At 41.1% G+C, this 20,985-nt stretch overlaps 1 protein-coding gene across 1 annotated transcript; it reads left to right on the forward strand.

Annotated features, from left to right (window-relative positions):
- The first annotated feature begins 62 nt into the window (after positions 1–62).
- On the forward strand, positions 63–12,727 carry hnrnpul1 (heterogeneous nuclear ribonucleoprotein U-like 1). The gene is made up of 16 exons (XM_074679362.1): positions 63–183; positions 661–921; positions 1,240–1,551; positions 1,914–2,127; positions 2,225–2,298; positions 2,385–2,524; positions 2,757–2,856; positions 2,972–3,084; positions 3,180–3,446; positions 3,589–3,711; positions 4,712–4,840; positions 6,645–6,813; positions 7,576–7,842; positions 9,108–9,256; positions 11,479–11,697; positions 11,798–12,727. Exons 2-16 carry the CDS (start codon positions 693–695, stop codon positions 11,912–11,914), a joined length of 2,622 nt encoding a protein of 873 aa, XP_074535463.1. The 5' UTR covers positions 63–183; positions 661–692; the 3' UTR covers positions 11,915–12,727.
- The last annotated feature ends 8,258 nt before the right edge of the window (positions 12,728–20,985 follow it).

A 20,985-nucleotide genomic window follows, 5' to 3' on the forward strand; every position in this document is an offset into this window, starting at 1 on the left:
TAGTGTTTATTCAGCTCAACAAACACAAGGGAACACGTTTGAAAAATAAAGAAAGAATGACCGGTTGTACAAGTCCTGTTTACATCCGGCTTTAGTTGTCGTTCTAGCTTCCCACTCTAGGGGGCAGCACTGTCTCTTTCAAGCTTCTATCACGACTGACCCGCGCAACTTGCGTGAGAAGAGGTAGGCCTGATCTAAATTTGTTATTATTTGCATCAAAATTTAGTCTTAGTAAAATTGCAAAGGTGCGTGTTATTTAGAAAATACTGGGTAACTTAGTAGTATGCGCTCTGAGGAGCTACGTTGAGTAAAAGTTACTTCTACAACGGTGGTCGGTACATTAGCTCAGGACGAGCTAACGAGGTTAGCCATTGCGGTAACTTTGAAAGAATACAAAAAGGGGAAAATACTCCAGGCGAGAACTCACTTTGCAAGTATTTATATATCCGAGTTTATAATTTAATGCTGTATATATGAACTTGTTCGCAGCTTAGTGAAATAGGCAGTGGTTGTTTAGTAGTAACCACCCAGCGCTACCGGCTAAGCTAACCGGCTAATGCTGCATGTTTGGCTGGTTCTAATTACCGCCTTTGCGTTTCATTTTCCTAACAAAACATATTGTTTTACGTTTTAATCTCACGTTTTTTTCTTCTCTTGTAGCAAAATCTTGCGGAATAACATCCAAGAACACAATGAGTGTTGACGTGAAGAAACTGAAAGTCAACGAACTTAAAGAAGAGCTTCAGCGCCGCGGCCTGGACACTAAAGGCCTGAAGGCAGATCTGGTAGAGAGGCTGAAATCTGCTCTGGAGTCTGAAGCACAGAGTGATGCTCCAGGGCAAGGAGAACAGGGGGATGAGTTCTATCAGGAATCCCTGGATAATGAAGACGAAGATGTAGATGACGCCGAGGATCAACAGGGTAAGCATTTAAGATTGTTTGTGATTGATTGTTGTGTTCTATTGATAGCTTTTCTGAGTGGTTTTAAGTTTGTTACTTGTTTTCGTGTATTAGTGCTGCAAAAGTAAGTCAGGAACGAAACTCAGTTTTACAAACATATCTAAGTGCAAGTTTTGTGGGTGTGATTTAATTTAATGTTGAAAATTACACTTTCATAAGAATATGTTCTGTCCATCTCAGATGCTGTGGAAAAAGCTCATTCTATGAATAAAAGTTTCAAATCCCAAAGTCATCCACTTTAAAGGTTTTTAACATTATTCTGATCTCTTTTTATTATAGAAGCAGCAGAGGAGTATGCAGAAGATGATGATGGTGAGGGAGAGGGGAGCGGTGATGGTGATGGTGATGGTGATGGCGATGGCGATGTTGAGGGAGACATCCTCCAAGAAGAAGAGGAGGCTCGAGATTCAGGTGGATACTACGAGGATGAGGAGGCAGAAGGCGAGCCGTATGAAAGTCACCCAACCTCAGATTCTGGTCACAGCATGCCTGACTTCACAGCAGATGTTGATATAAACAAAAGTGAAGTGATGTCTGAGGAAGAAACAAAGCCTGTGCAAGAGCCGGAGCAGCAGGATACTATTGTACAAGGTAATTTTCAGTACATAAAACCAGCCATAATTGTTGTCTGCCTCTGGGTTATGTGTATTTGTGTGTAAGATCTAAATCTGCCAAAGACTAGACATTACTTTCAATGACTATTTGATTGAAAAGCTTAAGTTAATTGATATTATCAAGTATAAAATGTTATATTTTTCAAAGTTTCTTTATGTTCTGCATACCATATACCATTTACATTCAACCTAAATTCTTCATCAAGATCATAAGGCACAAAGAAAAAATGGGCAAAACTGTACAAGCAAGAACACAGCCAAACGTAGCACATGAAGTTTGATTTTAAAGTTTTTCTCGCTGACATGGAGCTCACTGTCATTGTTTTTGTATCGTTTCAGACATAAAGGTTGAGGTGAAAAAGGAAGAAGAACCTGAGCCTCTTCAAGAAAAACAAGAGGACAATCGTGGAGCAGAACCTCAGCCAGAACAAGACACTGCAGCTCAGGCTGAGCAGGTCAAAGTAGAGTCTGAGAAGGCTGGAAACTACAGCCGCAAGAGACCTTACGAAGAGAACAGATCCTACAGCTACTATGAGCAGCGCGAGGACAAGAGGTACACTCATGACATTCAACAATTTACTCTATTACAGTCATCTCAATTAAAGTGTCTGTAAACACTGCTAACTTCACTCTGTGCTGATATTATACAGATCCCGCACGCCGCAGCCCCCTGCTGAAGACGAAGAAGAGAACATAGACGACACTCTGGTTACAATCGATACATGTAAGTAAAAAAGGAAATAGTAATGTGATCTAAGTTGAAAACTAACTTTATCTCAATCTTAAACCTTGTTTGTTTTAAATTTTCAGACAACTGTGATCTGCACTTCAAAGTGTCCAGAGATCGCTACAGTGGCTATCCTCTAACCATCGAAGGCTTTGCTTACCTGTGGGCCGGAGCCCGAGCTTCACATGGGGTCACCCGGGGTCGTGTGTGTTATGAGATGAAGGTACGCTTGCTTCTTTGACAGCAGGTGGATGTGTCTGGTTGAACATGTAAAAACATTCATTATGCTTTTAGTGTAAACACGAAACTCAGAGTGTTTATGTTTGTTTTATTGATGAAACTGTGCCAGACTTTAAACTGTCCTGAGTCAGTTCTTCTTTATACAGTCAAAACAAAGTGACATTGAAGCTCTCAGCTTACTTTTCTTTTTCTTCTTTGTCTCCTCTACTTTTCAGGTTAATGAGGAAATTCCTGTCAAACACCTGCCCAGCAGTGAGCCAGATCCTCATGTGGTCAGAATCGGATGGTCACTGAACCACTGCAGCACTCAGCTTGGTGAGAAGAGCAGTGGTTGGAAATTGAGGATAATGTTAAAGAAAAAAAAGATGACTGATGCAAGAGAGAAGTATTTCTTGTATTTGTAAGATTGAATTTCATTCTGTCACTGCAGGTGAGGAGCCCTTTTCTTTTGGATACGGAGGAACAGGGAAGAAATCCTCTGATTGCAAGTTTGCAGACTTTGGTGAGAAGTTTGGTGAAAATGACGTCATCGGCTGCTACATCGTAAGTTAAATCAACACAAAAAAAAGGAAGGAAGATAAAAATCCTCTGACAAGCGAAGCTAAAAAAACTTTTCTTCATTTATGGCCTAATTTTAGGACTTTGACAGCGGTAACCAGGTAGAGATGGGCTTCACCAAAAACGGAGTATGGTTGGGTGTTGCTTTCCAAACCACAAAGGAGGCGCTGGCAGGTCGGGCCCTGTTCCCTCATGTCCTGGTGAAGAACTGCGCTGTTGAGTTCAACTTTGGACAGAAGCCGGAGCCGTACTACGCTCCACCAGAGGGGTACTCCTTCATCCACAATCTGGACATGGAGGAGAAAATCAGAGGGACCAAGGGGCCTGCCACCAAAGCTGAATGCGAGGTGAGAAAGGACAGCTTTCCAGACTTTATTCACATGATTGTATCTCATTTTATTTAACTGAATGTCAGTTCATTCAGACCATTTTGCAAAAATAAAAAAGCGTTGTTTAGAAACGTGAAGTTTTGGTTTCGACTTGTTTTAGATCTTGATGATGGTCGGCCTGCCCGCCTGCGGAAAGACCACCTGGGCCATAAAGCATGCTGAGACTCACCCTGAGAAGAAGTACAACATCCTGGGAACAAATGCCATCATGGATAAGATGAAGGTCAGTTTTTAATATGGATCATAAACTTAAAAAGATCTCACAAGGTTTTTCCGCTCTTCATCTTCTCATATGGTAATTCAGGGTGTCCACACACCCTTGAAAAGTCTTAAAAAGTCTTAAACCATCATAATCCTGGTATTAAATATATTTTTTGGGGGGACAGGACTAGTTAATACAAACATCTACCTAGTTGTTTTTTTAATGTAGGCTGCAGTTTGAACTTTTATCTGCTACATGAAGTCCGCTCTGTGTTCAGGGCTTTTATTGTAGCAGCGAGCATCAGCGTCCACTCCCTGTCATGTCTGTTCTTTTACTTTGGGCCCTGGTGTGAACAAAGCCTATAAAAATGTACCTAGTCCACTGAATTAATAGAAATCCCTCAGGTTGTTTGCTAGTTTATTTATCAGATTCAGATTTATAATGTAAAATGCTCAAAATGCTCCAAAAGGCTTCATTTTGACTATAAAATAGCAAGATTTTTCCTCTGGAGGACATTCCCCGGACCCCCTAACTTTATTAACTTTTTTAAAATGTATGCTTAAACTAATTCAGAGTTTCATATAGAACAACTGTTGCTTCTGTTACTCTATATAGCAATAAAATTCATGAGACTGTAGATCAGAAATGTTGAAAAAGAGGCAAGCTCATATCTGTCAGCCCAGATCTTTAGCTTCAAAAGAGAAAAATGTGAGTTATTTATTCCTAAGATAGAAAAACTTCTGTTGCTTTCTTTCTGTAGGAATAAAATTTTCAGCCTTTTTTTTTTTTTGCTTTGATCCCTGTGATATAAAGTATCTCAGAGCTAGCAAGCCAGTCTGGTACTATGACTAAGTGCAAATTTATTGAGAGCTGGCTGGATGATGTCTGTTTGGATTGCATTACAGCAGAATTCCCAGACCATCGCGTGTGTTTTCGGCCTTAAATTTCATTCAAGGTGGCATTAAAAAGTCTTAAAAAGTCTTAAATTGAAACCTGCATTTACCCTTTATTTGTCCTGCAGGTGATGGGTCTACGTCGCCAGAAGAACTACGCCGGGCGCTGGGATGTTCTGATCCAGCAGGCCACCCAGTGTCTCAACAGGCTGATCGAGATTGCTGCTCGCAAGAGACGCAACTACATCCTAGATCAGGTACTGCTGCTCACCCACACTCTGCTCAGATACTCTCCACAGTCAGTCAATGTGCCCTGATAATCACTCTCTCTCTAATGGACTATTTATTTATCTTTCAGGGGGGCTCTGTGTATTATAGAGTAGAAGAAGCATTGAACGCTCTCTTGTCACTTGCTTGTTGTGTACTGTAAACAGAAAATGATAATGGCTCTCATAAGTGACAGAATATCTCATGTTTTCATCCCTCGGTTTATTTGCTCTTGCTATTTCTTGTCATTATACAGTATTGTTTGTCTTGTGAATTTCAACAATGTACAAGTAAACCATGACTTTGTTAAGATGTTGAGAAACAAGTAAGCTCTGACTGGTGAGTAAGAAAAACACCTTCTGTTGCTAATTTAATAAGACAGAGTTTGGTGGCTTTTTAAAAGCTATACTTAAAGTGAGATACTTGGAGCTTTTGAGTGTGTTTTTTAATAAATTGCCCTCAAGGTAAGTACTGACTAACAGGTTTAGATTTTCAGATTCTTTGGGTTAGGAAGTGTAACGACAGGTAGGTGGGTCTGATGGCTTGCTTGGTTTTCTTAGGACTCTGTGAGTATGTGCAGGTAAGTTATATCTGTCTGTTGTTGTCTTGACTGGGACCAGAGTCGTTTGAAGATCAGGTAAGTCCAGGTAAGAGTTGGAGGACCCGTCAGAGTAGGAACACATGCTTCTATTGAAAGGAGGCACAAAGGATAGTTTGGCGGTGAATCTTGATTGGAAAGGAAAGTTTTTGATGAAGTTGGAGGATTTTGGTTAGACAAGTAAACAAACTCTGAACACCTTGTTGCTTACATGATCGACTTCAGGGCTTTGGTATTATTTCCCATTAATTACCAGTGACGTTGTTTTGAATCTGATAGCAGCAAAGGAGTAAATGTTTAATATAACACTCATTAGATTACTGTTTGTGATTTTAAAGTTAATTCTTTGGCTCGTGTGCTCGTCTGAAGCTTCGTTGTAGGTGGTGAAGTGCGTTTGATTTGAAGTAATTTGCACAATAAGTGCTGCTTTTGTTTCTGTCATTTGATCTGTTGCTGCTAAACATTTGATTGCATTATTTTTTGGGTTGTGGTGAACTGTGGATCCTTTCTTAAAGAGAAATATTCACATGAAGGGTATTGCAATAAGTCAGAGCTGATGATTAGAAGTAAAGCTAAGCGGTGTTAAGATTCAAAGATGAAACAACGATTGCTTTTGCTGGAGTAACAAACAGATGCCAGTTAATGTTAGCCCCTGTTTGATCGTGTTAACGTTACGTTTGTACTATTCAAATACTCATAATACGAAGAGTTTTTGAACAAAAACTGAGAAGCTAAGTCTGCTTTTTATTTCTGTAGTTTTACAGGAACAGCAGCTCTTGTGCACAAAATTCCTGACGCATCCTACATCAGCAATTGCACAAATATCACCAGCTTTCAAAACTGATTCAGACACTGATTTTACTCCATGAAGAGGTTGTGTAAAAGCTGAGTTTCCACGTTAATGTCAGATTAAAGGTCAACAGGCTGAAGCTGAAACCTGCTGTGCAGCTAGTTAAATATCAGTTGGGTCCTCCTGCGTTCTTAAATAACATTTCCCAGCAGTCTCCTGGCTCGTGGACGCACGGTGCGAGAGGTGAGTCTGTGGAGTGATGAGAGGCCATTAGAACCTGAGTAAAAACGTAGACTGACATCCAAGCCAAACCTCTCTCACTTCATTATTACAGGGTTCCAGCTCTCTTCACTACAAGTAAACAATAACAAACAAGCTTCTACTTCTTTCTTGTCACCATTGCTAGACAAATGTTTATGGATCAGCAAGGAGACGAAAAATGCGTCCTTTTGAAGGTTTTCAACGCAAGGCTATTGTAATTTGTCCCACGGACGAGGATTTAAAAGAGCGAACATTAAAGCAAACCAATGAGCAGGGGAAGGATGTGCCCGATCATGCTGTTTTAGAAATGAAAGGTAGGAATGCTGTGGAAACAACAAACAAAACACCAGATCTACTTTTTACTTTTCTATGTGTTGTCTCTAAAATCAAACTTGGAAGATGTCCCCTCCCCCCTTCCCTCATCATAGGCTTTGGCCAGATATCAGACCTGGACATTTATTTTAAAACAGTCCACATGAATTTGATTATTCCTTATTTTTGCCCTCTATCTGCCACTCCCCATTCAGCATACCTCTGATGCACTGCAAACTGAGACTTGGCCTCACGGGGTCGCGTAAAGTTAACATTGCGTAATTCTGGGAAGAGATGTTTCTAAATAGCCAATTAGAAGCAGTCACGTGTTGACGCTCATTTATAGTCCATATGTAAAGAATTGGATGTGATACCCTTGGTTTGCAGTGCTGTTTCCTCTTCTCACCAACCCTCTAGTCGTCCTTTTTATCCCCGCCCCTCCTCTATTGAACTCCTCCCTCTCCTTTGTCTGCTTAAACAAATTTTTCCTCCACTTTTCCTGGAGGTGATGTTTGTTCCCTTTACCCTGCCATCTGCTTCACCTACCTGCTTTTAATTTCTCTCTGATTTCAGATTTCCCTGTATGGTAGTAATTGTGTTTCATTTTGTCTTTCGGTGGTGTGACTGCTCTGGTCTTCACTACAACCCCCTTCCCCTCTATTTCTCCTTCTGTCTCCCCTTTTTCTCCACCTCTCCATCCGTCTCTCATGGATGGACTGTCTCTCTCCTCCTCTTCTTGCGGTCATCTCTGACACTCTCCAAAGCCAACTTTACTCTCCCTGAGGCTTGCGACTTCCTGGAGTCTGTGACGCACATTGAGCTGCAGCGCGAGGAGGCTGAGAGTCTGTTGAAGCAGTACAATGAGGAGGGTCGCAAGGCTGGCCCGCCCCCTGACAAGCGTTTCGACAACAGGCAGGGCGGGTTCCGTGGCCGCGGTGGTGGCGGGAGCTTCCAGCGGTACGACAACCGCGATGGATCCCGTGGTGGCTACCAAAACCGCAGCGGGGATGGAGGCAGTGGATACAGAGGAGGTGAGAATCTTCTGATTGCACAACACTAGGCCTGTCCCGATAACAAATTTTGCTAGACGATAATTTTCCAAAATATTGTTGCCGATAAACGATATTATTGTCAATATTATTTTGATTTTTTATCCATTTTTTCATTAATGTAATTATGTTAATGGGATAATAAAGTGAGTACACCATATCAAAAGCAAGAAACTTTAATTTCTTTAGAGTATTTAACTGTAATTAAAAGGCCAGGATCTTTTAAATAAAATAAACTAAACAAAAAATGTAATAAATTGAACAAACAAGAAAGAGAAAAAAAATACAATGAAAATGAAATGGACTCTCTTTTAGAAAAAAATACATGTCAATGAAAATGATTAATACTAATCAAAAACAATAAAACATGGACCCTGTCTCTAAAGAAAAAATGAAATTCCAAAAAAAAACAACAATAAAACTATAGCCTAAATAAAAGGGAGTTTATACAGTTCCTGAATTGTTTGTAACATGTACTTTTTCCCAGTCAATCCGTACTGTCTGTCAAACATTTTTAATATTTCTGGCTTTCAACCGTATTGAAGGGCTGCATTTCTTTGGCAATGTATCTGTCTTTGAGCGCCACCATTTGGCGCTTTTATTTCCATTTACTTTGCCGACCAAAAGCCTCAGTAAGTGCGGATTGTCAAAGAACAAGGCTCCGCTGCACCTCCCCTTCTTCTTCTTCGTCGCCACTATTTTCAAACAAATGCGACATATCAGCTCGTTGGTGTTCATGAGCTCACACTTTGTTCATTCTGATAAAAAACAAAATATTCCCACACTGGGACTGTGGCAGGCGGCTTAAGAAGTGTATCTTTGAACTTTGAACTTTGAAGAACTGTATCACTCATATTAGCGTGTGTTTCCTCCTTACCCCCCAGGACGCTCGCTTCAGCTCTCTCCGTGTGTACGCGGGAGCAGCCCCGTCTTCACCCCAAAGATCGCATTTTTGACAGATGCTCACTCCGCTATAAATCCGCTAAATCCGCTATAGAACCTATGCACCCCCATGTTAGGAAAGATAGACGTAGTGAGCCATCTTCTCATTCAGCCTCTTTGGTGGAAAGAGAGGAGGAAAACAAACATGCACGTGTCACTTTATCGAGGCTGGCAAACTTACCAAGGATATTTTTATTTATCGTTCGGTTAATTGATTTATTGATTATCATGACAGGCCCACACAACACTTTACTATTTTGATCAACACACTCACTTTTAATTCATCCTCTCTGTGTGATTGACAGGTTACAACCGTGGCAGCTACGGCCAGAACCGTTGGGGCAACAGTTACCGTGACGGAGGCTCTGATTCTCGAGGTGGATACAACCGCAGCCAGCAGTCTGGAGGAAGCTACAATCGTCCAGCTCCTTACAACAAGGGCGGATATAACCAGGTACTCACTCTTTAAATACACCACGTGTCTCCATTCTGGCTCTGCTTTGTTGCATGCTCTCATCAGTCAAACATCTCTGGCTGCATATCTGTCCAGCAAGTTGCAGGACTGTCCAACAGCTGGAGTTTCCTCAATTGCCACCTCAACCAGGAAAACCTCAAAGCTATTCACTCCTGGCCTTGCTCCACTCAGTATGTCAGTTACTGTTGTATTCAAGCCAAATATGACCCAACATTTTTCGAGGTTTGTTTTATTTTGACAGTTTCTGGGCATTTTTATGTTGATTAAAAGCCGATATTAATTTTCAGTCAAAGTGAAAATATTGGCGCCAAAATTTTGAATAATACAAACTCTTAACACTTAACTGCATTCAAATACCTTCAAGCATTTATTAAACAGCTTCCAGGCTCAGAAAATATAAAGTTGTATGAAAACTTAAAAAAATTAACAGCTAAAGTTTTCTACAGCAAAAAAAGTTTTCTAAAATTTCAAAGTAACTGCAATGACTGTCATAACTGCACCGTGATTGGCTGTTTCCCAAACCATGGCTCTGCTTGTAACCAATCAGATGATACTGTGGGTGGGACAGTGCTGGGCACTGAGTAGTGACTGCAGACAGCAGAGCGGCTGCATCAGAGCTGCAACAACACAGTTTTGAATTTGTGTCTTATCAGCTCTTGGATTTTAAAAAAAGCCAGATGCCGATATGCTTCAAAATGCCAAATATTGGCCCCCCGATAATCAGTCTATTCCTACAGTAAATTGATGTCAGGAGTATTGTGTGTCTAATGCATCCTGCTCTGAGTTGCTTTGATGCAGCAGTACGCAACAGAGTGAATTCAGCATAATGGCAGGCACACAATACAGGATTATCAGGCTGATTTTTGTCCCAATCTACTTCTTACAATCAAATCCAGCAAAGGCTCAATAGTCTGATGTCTGCAAACAACATTATGTCTGATTTTCCTGTGGTGTGGGGTCTGTTAAGAGTGATTTTGTCCAGTCAGAGCTACTTGGATTGAAAGATTGTAGATAATGACAATGTTTAATATTTGGAACGAGAAATTCTGTTGTGTGTGGGGCACTCCCAAGTGACTGAAGAGGAAGTCAGAAATTTATCTGTAATACTTGTGACAACTTTACTCAACCTACAACTCACATTGTTATTCATACAGCTCATATCCCTGCCATCTCTACTTCTTTGTCCATCATCGTTTTGTGTCCACCGCAGTGCACACCACACACTATAAGATTAGAAGAGACAGATCTTGTGCGATTTGTCTTTAGTTATCATCGTGTGCTCTCTAAATGTGTGAAAGTTTGGAAAATCCTGTAATGTGTGCCAGCCTTAAAGTGATACTCCAGGATGGAACAAGTTGGGTCCTATCACAAGGTTTAGGGCAGAAATGACCCCTACAGCAGTGTTTTTGTGCAGCAGAAGCCCAGAGCGCACGCACCAAACACCCCCTCCCTGCTCCTCTACCGGTTTCCTCTGCACTCAGACGGGGCCATATTTTACTTGACCATAAACACAAATAAACAGACTCCCACCAAAAAAATCTGATATCGGTCTGCATTCACGCTTTATTTAGAGAATTTTCAGTGCGTTACTTTCACACAAAAACACAGCTAAATAAGGCTCTAGTTCTCATTGTGTCTCTTCGTCCTGGCAGACTACCTGCTTTTGTTTATATCTGGACTGATACAATAAGCGGCGAGCGCCTCGTAGCCAGCTGTGGCTCTGCAGCGGAGGTAGCGCCGTTTTACGACACGATGAGAACTAGAGCCTTATTTAGCGGTGTTTTTGTGTGAAAGTAAAGCGCTGAAAATTCTCTAAATAAAGCGTAAATGCAGGCCTATATCAGATTTTTTTGGCGGGAGTCCGTTTATTAGTGTTTTTTATCAAGTAAAATATGGCCCCGTCTGAGTGCAGAGGAAACCTGCAGAGGAGCAGGGAGGGGGTGTTTGGTGCGAGCGCTCTGGGCTTCTGCTGCACAAAATCACTGCTGTGGGGGTAATTTCTGCCCTAGACCTGTGATAGGTCCCAACTTGTTCCATCCCGGAGTATCACTTTAAGTTGACTCATTGACTTGAATAGATTCTGTACCGTAACAGAGTGGAGTCGTACTGGAGACACATCTGTTGTTCACATGCATGTATGAAATCTAGAAATCAAACCTGTCGTTGTTAAATGCTTCATCGACTTCTTCCTGTGTGTCCAGGGCTACAGCCAGAGTTACAATCAAGGATACAACCAGGGCAGCTACAACCAGAACTACTACAGTAACTACAGTCAGTATCCAGGATACAGCCAGAGCTACAGCCAGACACCAACCACTGCACAGACGTACAACCACCACCAGCAACAGCCACAGCAGCAACAGCAGCAGCAGCCACAGCAGCAGCAGCAACAACAAAGCTACAACCAGCAATATCAGCAGGTAAACACACCTCGGACTGAGTTAGTGAAGGATTTTAGATGATGTAGCAAAGTATTATGGACATCTTGTAACTCCCATCCTCTTGTATTTGTGCCTCCAGTATGCTCAGCAGTGGCAGCAGTACTACCAGAACCAGAACCAGTGGAACCAGTATTACAGCCAGTACGGCAGCTACCCTGGACAGGGCAGCCAAGGCTCGTCTTCTGGTTCCCAGTAACTTCACCCTGCATCTGTACCTGCATCCACCTGTGTCCTGGACACTCTGACCTCTGAAGCAAGTTGATTTTGTACAGTCTCACGTTTAAGCCCCAGCCCATGACTGTCTCTGTCTGGTTTAACACAGTAGCCTTCATTCCTCACCTGTTAATGTTCACATAAACTTAACACAGTTTGTCGTCTTTTTCATTTTTTACTGAATGAAGTCTTACCCCAAGCAGTGACCGTGAGTTGGTAGATGATAGGTATCAAAAACATTTAATGAATGTTATCTATTATGCATTGAATGTGGATGTCTGTGAACTGCAAACTCCACATTTGCTACAGGTTGAAGAGTTAATTGTATATTTCTAGGGATCATAGTGTGAAAAAGCAACGCGGCAGGAGAACTAAACCACCGGCTAAATCATTTCGCTTGTTTTGAGAGGCTTAACCAAGAACAAAATGCATGCTTTTTACTTTCATTACCCTTTCCTCTGTCTTGCTCTTTATTTTTTCAGTTTCTGAGCGAGCACATTTTATTTACTCCAATAGCATTCAAACAGGAAGCGTTTTTATAGGTGTTGATACTGTAGTATTTAAGATTTGATCCAGTTTTTGATTAAGAATATTTTGCCACTCTTGAGTAGTCGTCTGTGCAGTTTTTTTTTAATTCTTTTGTGATTGGTGTTCATTGAGTCTAGTAGTTTAAACCTTGTTGTAAAACCCAATTTTTTTCTACCTAAAAAAAAAACAACAAAATACCAGATTATGACCAGTTACCCAAAACTATTGTCCTGTCTTTATACAATAAAAGCAGTTGTATACGCCTGGAGATTTCAATGTGAGTTGTTTCTTTTTTTGTTGCCGAATGATTTTATTTAAAAAAAACAAAAACATACACACATCGTGGGGTTAACAGTATTTTGCCACTATTTTCTTACTTTTTTTTTTTTTTTAATCTTAATCCAGAAATCCGGTCTATCAGAAGTGTCTAGTATGTGAAATTTGTATTACACTGACACTCTTACAGCTTGTGGCCAAAATTCCCCATTTGACTCCTATCATAACCACATATCTTTCATATAATCCTGAAGTAAAACGTTTGTTTTTTTTTTTCAATAATTTACATTACGACAAATAAAAAAATTATTTTTCGAGAAAAAAAACTCAAAATTTTTGAGTTTCTAAAGTTGTAAATTTGCGACTTTAGAAACTCGAAAATTTTTAGTTTTTTTCTCGAAAATTTGTATATTTTTTTTATTTCTTAGTGGCCCTACTACGCCGTCGTAATAATAAATATACCGTAAGCCTGTACCTTAAAAATAAAGGGGAAAAACACGTTTTAGATGTAATGACTCCCTTTGACCACTAGTGGCCACCACCTATAGCTTCAGAGAAATGTCAGTAAGGCCACTTTTTCTTGCCTCACAAAATGTAAAGAAAACCTAAAGTTGAACACCATAAAATTGTTGTTGGTATATGAGCATTGATTTATTTTAGTGGTTTGAATATGGTTGATGGATAAAACATAAACAGGACACATTTTTTTCGGAGTTTTTTTTATTATTATTATTTTATTTATTTATTTTTCAGACAGACATGTCAATGCAGGGTCCTGTGTGCTGTGTCCGGAAAGATTTTTTTAAAATTTATTTTTTAATTTTTTGATTAACCTTAAATGAACATTTTACAAAAACATAAACTCTCAATGAGGATGGTAAATACAGATTACAGTGTGTTATAACAGGAAAAAAGAAACAGAATGTATAACAGCAAACATAAGATACTCTTCTAAGATTCTCTTATGCCTTCAGGCAGACGTTATGATGTGCCCCAAATCACTACTCAGAGTCCTTCATTCCCTCTGCACCCACTTTAAATGATATAAATATGTTTCCTTGATGATTATTTATTTATTATGTTGTTGACTGACTGTATGAATGCATACACACTGGGAAGCTACAAATTAATTGCCCCTTGTGAAATGAATAAAGAATCTGAATTTGAATCTGAAGATACAGAGGGTTACACAATCAGTCAGGCATCCTTAAATAAAATGTGAATTTGAGTCGGGGCATGACCAAACAAAACTCAGCATTAAAAAAAAAAAAAAAAAAAAATCATCATTCTGAAATTTTAGATTTAGATACATCTATGGATAAAAAACACAGGGAGAGCAAAGAAGAGATTTGAAGAAAAACTTCCGGCTCCACACTGAATCTCGGCTGCAAAGACTCTGGCTGCAAGATTCTCCACCAACGGATGCATTGAGGTTTTCACCGTATACTGGTTACAGGCAGAGCTTTTACTGTGACCAAAACATGAACATTAACCGCGACAACGTGCTATTCTGCACCTCCAATCGGTGAGCAAAAACTTTTGTTTGAGAAAGAAAAACTGAGCTTCAGAGCTTACAACTTGGCTGCTCATTTCTGCAGAGGGAAACCATGACGCGCAGACGGAGCACCGAGGAGGCTGCAGGTCTGCAGTCACCTGAGAAGAAGAAGGCGCGTGTTGCTGAGGAGGAATCGAGCCACGAGGAGGTGGCAGGTCTGCAGATACCTAAAGAAAGTGAGGCATGTGTTTCTAGCAACGCAGGCTGCAGGTCTGCAATCACCCGAGAAGAAGGCACCTGTTCCTGAGGAGGAATCTAGCACCGAGCAAGCTGCAGGTCTGCAATCAACTGAGAAGAAGAAACCATGTCTGCAGTCACTTGAAAATATTAAGGCATGTACTTTTGAGGAGAAATCCAGCGGTGAAGAATCACCTCTCAGCCAGGAGGGATCAGACGAGGAATACCAACCAGAAAAAGAGGGACCCGGCACCTCCAGTGGGGAGACTGATGAGGATGATGACTTTGAAGAGGAAAAGGAAGAACGACTTGACATCCACCAGTGGCGGTCACGAAATGGGGAAATCCTGTGGTCTCCCTCACATGAAAATACTCTATCATATTATCCGCCTCCCGTTTTGACCCCAGGACCAACTCGTTACGCCATAGCCAGGATCTTTTTTTTTTCCAGACGAAACCCTGCAGCTCATTCTGCATTTCACCAACCTGCAGGGAAGGAGGTCAGTGAAAGACTGGAAGGACCTGGATACGCAGGAGCTGCGTACATGCCTACCTGGGGGTGGTGATTTTGGCTGGTGTGTACAAGTCACATCACGAGTCGGTTACAAGCCTGTGGAGCAGTGAGACGGGACGACCCATTTTTGCTGCGTCAATGCCCATGCATAGCTTCTTGCAGATCAACCAGTCTTTGCAGTTTGATGATAAACTGGCACGGCCAGAGCGCCACAGGAGAGACAAGCTGGCTCCGATCAAAGACCTGTGGAGCCAGTGGAGCAGCCGACTCTCCAAGATGTTCAACCTAGGGAGGGATATCTGTATCGATGAACAGCTTGTTCCTTTCAAGGGCCGCTGTCCGTTCAGGCAGTACATGCCCCCCAAACCTGCAAAGTATGGTCTGAAGATTTGGGCTCTGTGTGATGTGCAGACCTCCTACGCATGGAAGCTCCAAGTTTACCTGGGGAAGACCAACTCTGCTACACCTGAGCGCAAACAGGGCATGTGTGTCGCGTGTTGCTTAAGTGTCCCAATATTCCTACTCTATTCCTTGGGTTTGATGTCCCTAAATTCTGTGACTCTGCTTTGATGTTCCAATATTCCAGAATTCTCTGCTTTGATGTTCCAATATTCTGGAACTCTGTGCCCTGGCTTGAAGTCTCAAAATTCCATGACTTTCTCTCATGAGGTTCCAGTTTTCTGGAGTTCCAGAGCCCCCTGTTAACTGTCCCTAGACTCTGGAGCTCACTACCTTAGTTTGCTTGTTGCAGAATACTGGAACACTCAGCCTCAACTTTCAAGTCCCAATACTTCAGAACTCTCTGTCCTATCTTTGATGACACTAAATTCTGTGACTCTCTGCTTTGACTTTCCAATATTCTGGAAGTCACTACCTTAGCTTGATTGTTGCAAAATTCTGGAACTCTCTGCCTTTGCTTTACTATCTCAATATTCCGGAACTCTTTTCCTTGGCTTTGATGCCCCTAAATTCTATGACTGCTTTAATGTTCCAGAATTCCAGAATTCTCTGCTTTGATGTTCCAATATTCCGGAACTCTCTGCCTCAGCTTGAAGTCTCAAAATTCTGGAACATACACACAAAGGGTTAAATCTGCCATCTGCAGAGCCCCATCAGTGCTTTTGCCTACGTCTGATTGTTTTTTTGCTGCCAGCACAGTGTCCTGGGTAAAGTTTACAAAATCATCTTTAGTCATGGTTATATTCTACCTCACCACCCACTCACTATACAGTATCTATTGTTTATCAGGGACTGAGTGAAGAAGTAAAGTATTGCACTAATGCACATGTTGGCTCACTAGTTAACATGTTTGGAAATTTATAAACCTTCATTCCTGCCTGCTTTTGCTCTCCGTATGACCCCGACTGTGCCTCACTGTGTCCACGTCTTTAACGAGGATACGTACAGACAGCCACCAGTTTCCTGGTCTGAAAATCTCCCATTTTTCTCCTCTCATAAAACACATTCTGTCACGTTTAAAAACATAATTACACAATTTCCCTTCGTTACAACGCCTCGACACCCCGTAATCGTATCACTCCGAGTTTCCTCTCAGACAGAAACACACCTGTCCGTGCTGCTGGCAGCGAGACTGGAGCTCACAGATGGGCTCAAGGGCCACACTGTAACTACAGACAACTTTTTCACATCTATTCCTCTTGCTGAGGCGCTGCAGAAGAGGAAGATGGCCTTGATCGGGACGCTGAGGTCAAACAAACCTGAGATCCCCCTGAAGCTGCTGGACATCAAACATCGACACGTGTTTTCCTCTTTGTTTGCCTTTACGCAGAACAAAGCCATTGTGTCCTATGTCCCCAGGAGAAGAAAAAACGTCCTTCTCTTCAGCACCAAACATCGGGTGCTGATAATTGAGGATTCCCCAAAAAAGAAACCGCAGATCATCCTGGACTACGATAAATGCAAAGGGGCCGTGGACACCCTTGACCATGTAATAACACATTAATTATTTATTATTTTACTGAGTATTTTTTTAATTTATCAAGAAAGACATGTAATAAAATATTTATGTTAATTTATAACCTTTTTTTGTTTTTTTCCTCAGGCTTGTGCCTACTACTTCTTCCTTCGCAAGACACGCCGTTGGCCCATGTGTCTGTTTTATCACATTCTTGATATGTCGTGCTTCAACGCATACGTCCTGTTCACCTCCGTCGACCCCACCTGGAATGGCAACAAGAATATCAAGCGCCGTGTCTTCCTGCAGGAGCTCGGCAAAGCCCTCGTCTCCCCGGCCCTTGCAAGTAGGAGGCATTTACCCAGAGGAGTGTTTTCAGCAAGCCTGGTCCTCAAAGCCAAGGGCGAGGTCAGTAAGGTGGAGGGGAAAGAGGGGCAAGAGGTGGTGCAGGAGGAGCCAGGATCCTCCAAAAAGCGGAGGGGATGCACACTGTGCCCCCACAAAAGAAGGGTGAGGGGCCACTGCAGCAAATGTGGAGGAAGTACTTGTAAGACACACCTTGCAGCTGTCTGTCGTTCATGCTATAAGGAGCTGTGATTATCAACACATGATGAAACACACATGAACATAAACATATGACAAAATATAACATCTACTGACAAAAAAAGACAAAAAAAGCTTTGATTTTGTCCTGTTGTAGAGTTAAATGTATGTCATGCTGTTTTTTTATTTTGAAATAAACTGTGATCATTCCATGCATCAAACCTGTGTGTCAATCAATTGATCAGTTTATGAAAAAAAGGGCCTCATTTGGGATTTTCCTGTTTTAAAAAAATTACAGGTTGGCACAGATTTGTATCCAAAAGGTGAAAGAGTGCAAGTTTTTTTTTTAATTCTCCTTGTGCCAAAAGTAACAATGCATTAAAAATTCATGTTGTTATAAAGGCTTTAATATCCCTACCACAAAAGTTTACTTTGCACCTTAGCTTTGCAAAATGTTGCAAATTTGGGATTTTATTTTTCTCACTGAAAAAAATCAAGGGTTCACTTGACAAAAGTAAATGAACACATACAAAATGTTTAAAATCTTATTTGTTATGGAAAAAAAAAAATCTTCTGTACAGCCTATATTTAAAGCTGTCAACAACCCCTCCCCCATATCTGTGTGATAACCCCCACATTGCCCCCTCCTCTCAGACCCAGGTCTTCCTCCTCTTTCCACCTCTCTGTGGCCTCTCAGTGGCCTCTCAGCACAACAGGAAGCAGAGCTTTCAGTTGCTCCGGCCTCCATCTCTGGCATTCCCCCCCACCACCACCAAACACATCTGTATCAAGCCGCATTCCACAATTTCATTAATCCATTTTTACTTAATGTAACTTTTTTTGTTGTTTTTTATTTGTGCTATTGTGTTGTTTCCTCTTGACTGTTTTATTTATTTATTAATTTTTATCAATTTTTTCTTTTTTTTTATTGTTCATCAATACAAGCCAATAACATAGACAGTGACAGATAGATGAGAGGGTTACGAAGTGGTGATGACAGTGATAATTGTGGAAATAATATAAACATGATAAAGTTATTATATTCCTTCGGAAACAGACAGGGAATCACTTCTTTGCTGTTAGATGTGTTAAATGAGGTCGCTAGATGGCGCCCTTGCTCAATTTGTTGTACTGTTTTGAAAAAGGTTGCACTGTGCGTGCTGTTTATACGTCATTACGCTTGTATTCACTCTGACGTGCCCATTGCCTGAAAAAAAAAGGACGTTCGCTTGTTCGGCTCGAAGTGGGGTTTCCACAAAAACTGCTCCCCTGGTGACTGGCTACAGTGTAGGTTTAAAAATACGGCTTTCCAGCCATTCCAGACGGGCTGTGGTCAAACTTTAAAAAAATATTACACCTCGTAGAAATGTTTCTCACGTCCGATTGTTGTGGTGATTTGAAGATATTATTTGGCTGTCATGTATCCAAGTCCTCTTTTTTCTGAAAAGTTTCGTTTTCATTAGTTATAAGAGGTTAAAAACGAGGCTTTACGTTACGTTTAACGATGATTGACAGCTGCTGTTATTGTGAATTTTTTTCGGGGATCGTAAAATATGTCGGGAGGTAGAGTCAGAAAGTGATTACTCTCGAAAGAAAAAAAAAATTATTATTGTCACCCAGCTCCACTCAGATTCTCCCAGAATCCCTCATCGTCTCTACTGCGCAGACTCTGGCTCCAAACTGCTACAATGGTGGCGCCTGAGACGGCGGCTTCAAAACCGTACAATGATAAATGGCGGAGCCACACTGTGGTACCAACGGTACTGTTGTCCTGATGTATGCGCTCGCGCGAGGCGGAGTGTGACGTCAGCGATTCCACTGAAAACGCCGGTTTACCGTTGACACGACAACAGTGTCGGCAGCATTTTAGAAAAATCCCATTTGGGAGGCCGTTTTCGAAAGTTTGCGTTTAAGGCCATGTCCACACGTAGCCGGGTATTTTCAAAAACGAATACGCCCCCTCCCCCGTTCGTTTTTAAAGATACTTCCGTCCACAGGCAGCGGGTAAATCCGCCGTTGAGTGCGGCTCGAGGAATGCCAAACCCATAAAGGGCAGCTTTTTCCAGACTTAAAGCCTGTGTCAGCCAACCAGAATGAGCCCCCGTCATTCAGCTGTGACATTCAAACACGAAACCATGAAACCGGAGTTTTCCAAAATCTTCACTTTGGCAGGAGTTTTTAGAAAACGTCATTGTCGGTGACGTAAAACTGCGGTTTCGTGTGGATGTGTAAACGGCCCATTATAATCCTTCAATACATTTAAAGCCATCGAAAAACCCTCCCCCATTTCTGTCTGATATCTCCATGGATATCCCCCACATTGCCCCCTCCCCTCACTCAGTTAGTACCACCAAGATGAAGAATAAACTAACTCAGACTGAAAGTGAATCTGAGACGTTAAGCTGCATCCAAACGTCTCGGATTCACTTTTTTTTACCTTCATAGGGCAGCAGAGTGATACCAGGCTTCCAATCTGGGTTAGTATCACTCTGCTGCCCTTCATTGATATCTTTAATTTCTGATAGTCTCAGTTATCACGAGCTGTCTCATTTCCTTCTAATTGAAGGGTGTTTACCTTTCTCTGACTTCTGATCAATCATTAAAGTATCCTCAGCTAGTTGACTTTGACCATGTGCCCCTGTGAGATAACTGTTCTTATGTAATAGTTAGCTGTTTCCCGTAACCACAACCTGAAAAGTTAAATCTGTGTGTGAGTTTAATGATTGCAGAGTTCCAATCCAAGTAAAAAAAGGAAATTTCATTTGTACACTACAGGAGGCAAAGAGAGAAAGTCAAATAGAAGAGACTATTAAAAATCAGAGATATCAAAAACTGAGGTCAGATGGCTGCGGACCAAAAACACGAAGGTTCTAATTGGACAAATGTGAGAACATAACAACAAGGGAAAAGGAGCTTCCACACATAAACATCAGCTCAGCTCTATACATCACTAACATTGCTTTCGTTCATTTAAATACAATAATAACACCATCAACATGAGATACATTAAATTATTAACAATTAATTATGAAACCAGACCAGATCAGAGGTCTCAAAGGGACATGACCAAGAATCGAACCATTGACCGCTGCAGTGAAGACATCTGAGGAGTGGGATGTTTCTCAAACCAGCCTCAGCTTCCAAAACTTTCTGCCCTCTTGGGATAAGACTATAAAAGTTATTGAACTTAGACACATTGATCAGGTTAATTTCAGCACTTAGATGATATAGTTGATCAAATTCATGATGCAAAAATATTCTCTATTAATATTTAGGCTGTCTTATTTTTTTTATTCATTTTTTGATTTCTCTATGAAATTAATAAATAAAAATAGATAAGTTACAACAAAAAATAAGTGTTTTCCTGCTCTGACAGTCAAAAATACAATTATTCTATGCACTAATTTAGGACAGCCTGTTCTATTACCTAATGAATAATTATGTTAAAATGCCTAAACAATAAATTTACATTAAAGGATATTGTATTCAGTTTAAATACAGATAAGAACACTACAGCGTTTCAGTACTGGAAAGATTCAGAGTTAA

The sequence above is a fragment of the Halichoeres trimaculatus genome, unplaced genomic scaffold (genome assembly GCF_033239565.1).
Source record: "Halichoeres trimaculatus isolate MK-OKI-2021-1 unplaced genomic scaffold, fHalTri1.1 fHalTri1_scaffold_9, whole genome shotgun sequence".
NCBI classification, from domain to species: domain Eukaryota; kingdom Metazoa; phylum Chordata; class Actinopteri; order Labriformes; family Labridae; genus Halichoeres; species Halichoeres trimaculatus.